Source organism: Octopus sinensis, linkage group LG30, assembly GCF_006345805.1.
Source record: "Octopus sinensis linkage group LG30, ASM634580v1, whole genome shotgun sequence".
Classification (NCBI taxonomy): Eukaryota; Metazoa; Mollusca; class Cephalopoda; order Octopoda; family Octopodidae; genus Octopus; species Octopus sinensis.
Genome location: NC_043026.1, coordinates 6,916,486 through 6,927,038, shown reverse-complemented (window position 1 = coordinate 6,927,038; position 10,553 = coordinate 6,916,486). Strand labels below are relative to the sequence as shown.

Below are 10,553 nucleotides of genomic sequence, written 5' to 3'. Positions count from 1 at the left end.
ATTTCACTATACAACATCATTTACTGTCTGTCTTCCATGCTGTCATGGGTTGGATGGTTTGAAGGTGTTAGCAAACCAGAGAGCTGCATCTGGCTTCGTCTGTTTTGGCAAGGTTTCAATGGTTGGATACATTTCCTAATGCCAGCCACTTTACGCAGTATATTGGATGGTTTTTTGTGCACCAGCACTGATGCTTTTTATATGGTACCAACACCAGTGGAGTCACTAAGAAAATCTCAGCTGGGAGAGAGAGCTGAGGGAGGTAGCTTTGTGCCAGGTGAGGGGTTAATGCATAATAGAGGGTTTGAGCTAGATGTCCCTTAGTAGAAGAGGTTCTTGGCTACCCCTGTAGGAAAAGAGGGGGTGGAGCGATAGAGTTGGGGGATATCTGCTTTTTGTCATGTGCTTGATGCTTACTCATTTTGTGTCTCAGGATCTTGTTGGATTGCAATACTCTGTCACTGTACAAGCTTACACACACAGGAAGAGCTTCTTTTAGTTTCCAGTAACCAAATCTACTTAAAAGGCTTTGGTCAGCCTGGGGTTGTAGTAGCAGACACTTGCCGAAGGTGCTGGACAGTGGGACTGAACCTGAGGTCACAGAGTTGGGAAACAAGCTTGTGTGTGTGTGTGTGAAGACTGTCTGTCAGCTGTGTTACAATTTGTGTTTGTATATGTGTCTATATATGTGTATATATACATTGTGTGTGTGTGTCTATATATATATATATATATGCTTTATTTAAAAGCAGCAGAAATTCAACAAAACCTGTTACTCGGAGTTTCCCGTTCGTTGGACATATATATATACAGACACACATGTATGTATGTGTATACATACCCATAATTTTCATATATGTATACATGTATATATATGCAAGCATGTGTATGTATATGTATATATGTCTGAGTGCATACATATGCTTCTATGTGTGTATGTGTGTGTATATATATATATATCCATCCTTTATATATCATTAAGTTTGATATACATATATAATGTATGTGTGTGTGTATATATATATATATATATATATATATATATATCCATCCTTTATATATCATTAAGTTTGATATACATATATAATGTATGTGTGTGTGTATATATGTGCACGTGACCTAATTGATGGCTGGTTTAATCCCAAATCCTCACCAAATAACAATGATTTTTGTGGAATTAGTAGTAAGTCACTAATCCTCACCATCCCACACCACCACCACCGTCTTGATAAATCCTGCAGCACTTGACTTCTCTTATGTCTGACTGAGGCCAGTTTGATCTCTACTCTACTGATGTACATTGGGAATAGTCAACACACACACATACACTCAAGCAGACACCCATGCAAGCTCACACACACACATGCAAACTCTCTCATACCCACACACAAGCTCTCACACACACACACACACACACACACACACGCTCTCACACACCCACACAAGTGTCTTAACCCATGAAAGTGAAGGGCATGGCTTTTTGTCTACCTGAGGAGTTAAAATATTGCATGGGGCTGTTTACCTCTTTTCAAGGATAAAGTCTTAAGGGCTGAGAGATCAAGGCCAGGTATTGTTGCTGGTCCACACATAGAGAGGGGCAGGGATAGATGGCTAGTCATACATATTAACACCTCACCTATCTGCTACCACCCTCAATACCCTTACCTACCTACCACAACCACTGCCCCCCCCCCCCGAGCCTCTCCTATATTTCACTCCATCATTTGCTACAGTCACCCTTTTCCTACCCACTCGCCCAATCCAAACCTCCCTATCCCCTCACCTATTCTCACCCATCCCCCAAATGTCCCTTAATGGCTCGTCTCAACACATCTTTGCCACCTCTCTCTCTCTCTCTCTCTCTCTCTCTCTCTCTCTCTCTCTCTCTCTATTGCTCTCTTTATCTTACTCTCTAACTCACCCTCCTTCCTTTTCCAACTGGGGTATCCTTGTATCTACACAGCAGGGACACCCGTCCTTGTCCCCCCCCCCCGATGCCTTTCATCTCTCAATTGGCGGAGAGCCAGCCACGCCTCAATACTGCTCCTCTCCACCCCACCACTGGCTGAGTAGTTTTGTCTTGCAAATTGCTCGGTGACCCTGTCAGTGTGGGTTCCACGTAAAAAAGACACCCATGTCTCTGCCATGCAAAAAACCCTCAGTCCACTCTGTAAAGTGATTGGCATTAGGAAGGGCATCCAGCTGTAGAAACCAAACCAAGAACAGACAATGGAGCCTGATGTGGCTCCCGGCCTTGCCAGCTCCTGTCAAACCGTCCAACCCATGCCAGCATGGAAAAACAGACATTAAATGATTATGATGGTGATGATGGTAGGTCTGGCGAGCTGGCAGAACCGTTAGCACGCCGGGCGAAATACGTAACCATATTTCGTCTGCCGTTACGTTCTGGGTTCAAATTCCGCCAAGGTCGACTTTGCCTTTCATCCTTTCGGGGTCGATAAATTAAGTACCAGTCACACACTGGGGTCGATGTAATTGACTTAATCCATTTGTCTGTCTTTGTTTGTCTCCTCTGTGTTTAGCCCCTTGTGGGTAGTAAAGAAATAGGTATTTCGTCTGCCGTTACGTTCTGGGTTCAAATTGCGCCGAGGTCGACTTTGCCTTTCATCCTTTCGGGGTCGATAAATTAAGTACCAGTCACACACTGGGGTCGATGTAATCGACTTAATCCATTTGTCTGTCCTTGTTTGTCCCCTCTGTGTTTAGCCCTTTGTGGGTAGTAAAGAAATAGGTAGGTCAAAGGCCATCTAGTTTGAAAGACGTGAAAACACCCATTGACCTCGGGTGACATGACAAGTGATGTGTGTGGCTTTGCGGCTTCTGATAGAAAATAACCTGCGCAAAAAAGAAAAAACTGACTACGTACACACACACTTACACACGTTGCTATGTGCGTGTGCAAGCGCTGGTGCACATATCGCAACCTAAGCTCTGCACTTATAGTATGGCGTTCAGCTACATTGCTGTTTCTGTTGCACTCTCGTTGCTTTTTTCTTTTATTATCATTGTAAATAAATCCTCTTCGTATTAATCGATCAATACCTACATATATGCGTGTCTGTGTGTTTATGAAATTAATCCTGTGTCTCCCCTCTTTCTCTCTCAATCCAAGCAGTTTTGTATGTCAGAGTGTTAACAAGAGAGCTTAAAACCCCCATCTTCCCCCTCTTTGCTATCCCAGCATGCAAACCCCCCACTCAACCCCTTCACACACAACTTCAAAAACAAAAGCAAAAAACAAAACAGCTGGTATTTTTCTGGGTATTGTGTAATGCTTTGAACCCATCTCCCTAAACCTAACTCCCTATATATATAGGGAGTTATATATATGTACTTACACACACACACACATACATAGCCATGTCCTTACCTAGCTATCTACCTACTTACCTAGTTGACTATCTACCTACCTGTGCATCTATATAGCTAACCAGTTAAGCGATATATCTCTTCTTTGCCCTCAATCTTCACATGTAGCATGACACACGAACAGTTTACTGCTATTAGTGTTCCCTTGCAAAAATGCTGCACCTTCTTTCAGTCACGTGCCCCATGGACTAAATTACTGCTAGCAATGGCCCCTTTCTATTTGGAAAAAAATTCCCTGGATTACCTGACCATTTCGGATTACCGACATTGCTATTAGCATTCCCTTGCAAATACTGCCCCTTCTTTCAGTCATGTACCCCATGAACTAAATTACTGCTAGTAGTGGCCCCTTTTTATTTGGAAAAAAATTCCCTGGATTACGTGACCGTTTCGGATTACCGACATTGCTATTAGCATTCCCTTGCAAATACTGCCCCTTCTTTCAGTCATGTACCCCATGAACTAAATTACTGCTAGTAGTGGCCCCTTTTTATTTGGAAAAAGATTCCCTGGATTACGTGACCGTTTCGGATTACCGACATTGCTATTAGCATTCCCTTGCAAATACTGCCCCTTCTTTCAGTCATGTACCCCATGAACTAAATTACTGCTAGTAGTGGCCCCTTTTTATTTGGAAAAAAATTCTCTGGATTACCTGACCGTTTCGGATTACCATCATTGACCGCTGCTGGATGTCGCCTCCTCTTCGCCATGTCCTGTTCTGCCTGCTGTTTCTTGCGATGTTCAAAAAAGCCAAAGGCCCGCAAGGGGTCGCAGTCGCTGCAGAAGAAGACCCAAATGCAGCAGTACACTGCCCCCTTTTTACAGGTGATCTTTGTCCCCTCTATTGATCGCATCCTGTCATAACCCTCCCTGTGTTGTGTCGTGCTGTGCCACAGACCTTTGTAAAGTTGTCATCACTAAAATAACTCACCCCACACACATACACACACACACCACTGGGATTACTATCATCATCATCATCAATATCAATATCAATATCACAACGATCTCCATCACCTTCACACCATCATCATTATTATTATTATCAGCATCATAGCTACAATTACATCACCACCATCACCATCATCACCACCACCATCACATCATCACCACCGTCATCACCACCCTCACCATCACCACCAACACCATTATCATCACCATCACCACCACCATCACTACCATCACCACCTCCATCACCATCATCACTATCATCACCATCACTATCACCATCATCATCATCATCATCAAAAATTGTTTGTGGTTTGTCATAACCCCTTTTGTCGTAGACTTTCCAGTGATCCCGTCATGGGCCCCTTTTTGCGAATGCTCTTTGTTTTTTTTTGTTATTGTTTTCATTTATAAATCCTTCACACACACACACACACATCCACACTGTACAAACACGTGTTCTTATTTGAGTTGGAATATTTACAAATGTTAAATCCTCAAATTTGCTTTTTTTTATCTCTCTCTCTCTCTTTTTGCTCACGTGTGTGTGTGTGTGTGTGTATATATATATATATATATATATCTATATATATATATATATATATACTCACACTCTTCTACTTTTTTGAGTCATTTGACTGCGGCCATGCTGGAGTACTGCCTTTAGTCAAACAAATTGACCTCAGGATTTATTCTTTGCAAGTCTAGTATTTATTGTCAGTCTCTTTTGCCAAACTGCTAAGTTAAGGGAACATAAACACACCAACATAAGTTGTCAAGCAATGGTGGGGCACACACACACACACATATATAAATACAACAGGCTTCTTTCAGTTTCCATCTACAAAATCCACTTGCCCCAGGTGCCACACAGTGGGACTGAACCTGGAGCCATGTGGTTGGAAAGCAAGCTTCTTACCACACAGCTGCACCTCTATATATGCATTTATTACTGCATGTAATTAAAAATATAAGCCTTGGCCAGCCTAAGGATATAGTAGGACACTTGCCAAAGGTGCCACACAGTGGGATTGAACCCAGAACCATGTGGTTGGGAAGCAAGCTTCTTACCACTCAACTACTCCTATATATTTTGTTTTTGTATATATATAATTTTGTTTTTTTTTTCTCGTTTGTCATTTGACATTGCCCATGCTGGAGTACCATTTTGACGAATTTAGTTTTACTTAAATGAATCAACGCCTGGTACTAATTTTTTATTCTCTTAGCCTGCTATTTATTCTATTGATCTCTTTAGCTGTACTGCTAAGTCACAAGGATGTAAACAAACCAACAGTGGTTGTCAAGTGGTGACGGGGGCAAATAATCACACACACACACACATATGACAGACTTTCAGTTTCCATCTACAAAAGCCACTTGCTCCAGGTGCCTTGCAGTGGGACTGAACCCGGAACCATGTGGTTGGGAAGCAAGCTTCTTACCACAGCAGGCAAAGTCATTCTTCTGCCTGCAGCCCAAAAGTCCAGTTTACAAATTTGACAAATGCCTCCTCCCCCCCGGGTAGCAAGCATGTCAGGTAATGTGGACAGTGTAGCTGAAGCCATCATTTGTTGTTGAGGCATGGAGGTCATGTTTGGAGTTTCAGAGGGGCTGCAAGTCCACATGTGGTCCCTGGTCACATGTATACATACTTTGAGATAGTGTGATCCATAGCAGCTCATCTTGCTGTTGATTGTGGACCATCGCAGAGGATTCACTGAACAAATCAACGCTGATTGTCAGAGCAAACATACCCGGGGTTTGAAGCAGGTGGTACGTATGCTGGTTAACCCATAACTGGGACCCTAACAGGGACTATTATTTAGGGCCAGATTAGACCTGGAAACAAGAATGAAGAGGTGGGTCCTCACTCTTCAAAACCCTGAAACTACCTTACAAGGCCCTCAACCGGATACAGTTTAACATCTTACCATATTAGATTCTCATCATGGCCACTGCCAGCCTCCCCTGGCACCTGTGCCGGTGGCACGTAAAAAGCACCCACTACACTCCTGGAGTGGTTGGCATTAGGAAGGGCATCCAGCTGTAGAAACTCTGCCAGATCAAGACTGGAGCCTGGTGCAGCCTCCTGGCTTCCCAAACCCGGGTTGAACCGTCCGGCCCGTGCTAGCATGGAAAACGGACATTAGACGATGATGATGATGTTCTCCTCTGTGTGTCGTATGTGTAGCCATGTTAACCCTTAAAACATGCAGCCATGTATTCTCCTACATGAAGAGAAAAATTGGGACTAAACCTGAAACCATGTGGTTCAAAAGCAAGCTACTTACCACACAACCATGTGGCCATGTGCTACTGCTTTGCCATCATGTGATAGCTGTAAATGAATCTCACTGTCATATGAGCAATGACCTTCGTTTCCAGTCTTCCCTGGAAACGTCTGGTCACAGGGAAATATCACAGGTGAGGGTTAGTGACAGGAAAGGCATCCGGCTCCAGAAAGGTCTACCACAGCAAATTCCCGTTCAACCCATGAAGGCATGGAAAAGCAGAAGTTGACCAACGACGATGAAGTGCTTGTATCAATCTCCACAGGATTTTGTACCCATCTCATTCCAGTAGGATTCGGTCTGAAAAGTTTAAGGGACATAACTAAGCCCCCACCCATCGTTAATAACGATAATGAGGATAATTAGCACAAGGCCGCATAGTTTTAGCAGAAAGGATATAATTGATTAACTCATTAACCTAGATAATTATTTATTTTATTATTGCAAACTGCAATTATGAACAATGGGTTTGTTTGTCTCTGTTTCCATGGGTGAGGGAGTGTGACAATGTGGAGACTCACCCTGCATATTTGTGTTTTAGATAGGTGTGTATATGTGTGTGTGTAATATATGTTTATGTGTATATATATATATGCATGAATATATTTGCAATTAAACGTGTGTCTGTGTGAGTATATATATATAAGTGTATGTGTGTGTAAAAGAGTATGTACACATGTGTGTGTGTATGTATGTTCGTGTATGTATATATGTGTGTGTGTGTGTCTGTGAGTCCTCAGCAGCATTCTTTTGATACTGGGGACACCACATTTTCCCAATAATAATAATAATAATAATAATAATCCTTTCTACTGATGGCACAAGGCCTGAAATTTTAGGGGTGGGGTCTAGTCGATTATGTTGACCCCAGTCAACCTTGGCGGGATTTGATCTCGGAATGTAAAGATGGATAAAATGCCACTAAGCATTTAGCCCAGCCTGCTAACCATTCTGCTAGAATGCTGCTCAAATAATAATAATAATAATAATAATAATCATCATCATTGTTTATCATCCACTTTCGATGCTGGCATGGGTTGGACAGTTTGACTGAGGACTGGTGAGCCAGAAAGCTGTACCAAGCCCCAATCTGATCTGGCAAGGTTTCTACAACTGGTTTCCTTTCATAACACCAACCACTCCAAGAGTGTAGTGGGTGCTTTTTTATGTGCCACCAGCATGGGGGCCAATCAAGCGGTACTGGCATCAGCCATGCTTGAATGGTGCTTTTTACATGCCAACAGCACAGGAGCCAGTCAGGTACAATAATAATAATAATAATAATAATAACCCTTTCTACTGAAGGCACAGGGCCTTGAAATTTGGAGGGAGGGTACTTGTCGATTACACCGACCCCAGTGCTTTGCTGGTACTTAATTTATTGATCCCAAGAGGTTGAAAGGCAAAATTGACCTCGGTGGAATTTGAACTCAAAATGTAGAGGTAGATGAAATACTGCTAAGCATTTTGCCCGTCATGCTAACGGTTCTGCCAGTTTCACCACCTTAATAAATAATTATGATAAGGGCCTCTTTAATGTGTGGAAAGAGACCCTGTGAGACCTCTGACTGCTGTTCGCTTTCACAGAATCTACCGGAGAAAACAAGACTGAATGCTCTGAGAAGTCAGACAATAATAATAATATTTATTATTTCTTCCTGATGGGCTGGGGGGGGGGCTTTCCCTGTCTTCATGTCCTTAATTGCTTTAACTACCAAGGTACTGTCAATTTAGGTAGCTGATCCTTCCCTCTCATTCTCCATGTTCAGCAGTCTTTCATAATGGCATCTCCAGGCTTTGATCTCTGCAGAATCGTTAAATGCAAGTACACCATCATCCAGGTGGACACATTTCTCTCCTAGGACCTCATAATTTTCTCTCTCACACAGTCTTGCATTTTAAAACACTTCAGATCTTTGGTCCTCACGTCACTCTTTTTACTCTTTTACTTGTTTCAGTCATTTGACTGCGGCCATGCTGGAGCACCGCCTTTAATCGAGCAACTTGACCCCGGGACTTATTCTTTGTAAGCCCAGTACTTATTCTATCGGTCTCTTTTGCCGAACCGCTAAGTAACGGGGACGTAAAAACACCAGCATCGGTTGTCAAGCAATGCTAGGGGGACAAACACAGACACACACATACACATACATACATACATATATATACATATATACGACGGGCTTCTTTCAGTTTCCGTCTACCAAATCCACTCACAAGGCTTTGGTCGGCCCGAGGCTATAGTAGAAGACACTTGCCCAAGGTGCCACGCAGTGGGACTGAACCCGGAACCATATGGTTGGTTAGCAAGCTACTTACCACACAGCCACTCCTGCGCCACTGGACATTGGTAAACTTCTTTTTTTTCTGCTTCTCCCTTGGATGGATATACTTATCTCTTAGCTTCCCCTTTGGCTATCTGATACAGTTCCCTGATACCCCCCACTCTTCCAGGCCTGTTTCTTTGCTCTAATGGCCCTGTCTACAGCATCGTTTCACCACCACGTCACCCTAGGTCTGTGTGAGACTTTGCACCAGCCACAGATTTCGTCTGTGGCACTCAGCGAGCTGTCCACAGGAATTCTCAGTTGCTTTCATCATCATCATCATCGTTTAACGTCCGTTCTCCTTGCTTGCATGGGTTGGACGGTTCAACCGGGGATCTGGGAAGCCAGAAGGCTGCCCCAGGCTCCAGTCTTATCTGGCAATGTTTCTACAGCTGGATGCCCTTCCTAACGCCAACCACTCCATGAGTGTAGTGGGTGCTTTTTACCTATGTCATAAAACTAAGCAAGAAAGTTTATGAATTTTAGAGAGAAGGCGGGGGGAGATCGCTGAGGAAAACATGGCAGTTTATTTTGTTTTTTTTTGTATATTTTATAATTATTATTGTTGTTGTTGTTTTTTCAGGACCTTGTGGAATACAAAATGAAACACCGCATATTAAAAGTCCGGACATTGGATGATATAATAAAGACATTAAAAGTTGATGACAGCTGTCCTATTGGCATGTTAATGGTGACCATTTGTACCAGACTAGGTAGGTTGATCTCTTCTTCATCTCATTTCTTTGTTTGTTACAGCTTACATATTTATTAGTAAAACGACAACAGAAAAAAAGAAGGGGAAGCTTCAAGCAATACATAAAGGAGATTCGATCAAAAGCAACCTTTATATTTCGGGCACAAAGGCCCTTTATCAGGAGTTTCCAGTTTAGAAAAATCATATGCTTCTGATGATGGACTGAAATGTAGAGAGGCTGTTCAACTTTCCTTTTCACATTCTTAAATGTTCTTCCGTTTTGTTATTTTACTTCTCTATTGCAGTGCTCTCTCTATCTATATATATGTGTATGTGTGTATATATATATATATATATATATATAGTACAAAATAAGAAAATGGAGAAATACATCTTAATCAATGATCAACTACCAGATAAATACCCAATCACATAATTTATTAAACCACTACATACGAACATTAAGGTCAAACATAATAATATAGAACAAAACAATGTACATGAAAGAATAATATGATACAATAAGTACAGTATGTATAAGTGAATATAAATAAATACAAATATAAATATAAACTACATCTTACAGCTGTTTCGGCCATGCAGATATGGGTGTCTCATTATGCTCATATTAGCCATGTGTGATAGGTCAATATGTAGTTATAAATGAGACACTTACAAAAATATCCCAAGGCCTCTCTTATTTTGTATTATTAATTTGTGGTAAAACATTTTACCTTTGCCCATATAATACAGTAAATGAATTAATTGCATCGCAGTTCTTAACATTTGAGTATTAACTTTGTTGGGTGCTTTACTAGCAGTATATTGGATATATATTATCCCATAGAGGGTTGTACTTAAACCCCTATCTCAATTTATATATATATATATCTCCTG

The 10,553-nt window shown here is 41.8% G+C and overlaps 1 protein-coding gene across 1 annotated transcript in view; it reads left to right on the top strand.

The window, feature by feature from the left end:
* Nucleotides 1–10,553, top strand: part of LOC115226299 (talin-2-like) — a 309,906-nt gene that overhangs the window by 118,948 nt on the left and 180,405 nt on the right. Inside the window, 1 exon segment of the mRNA XM_036515479.1 lies at nt 9,546–9,675. Coding sequence (XP_036371372.1) covers nt 9,546–9,675 — 130 coding nt within the window.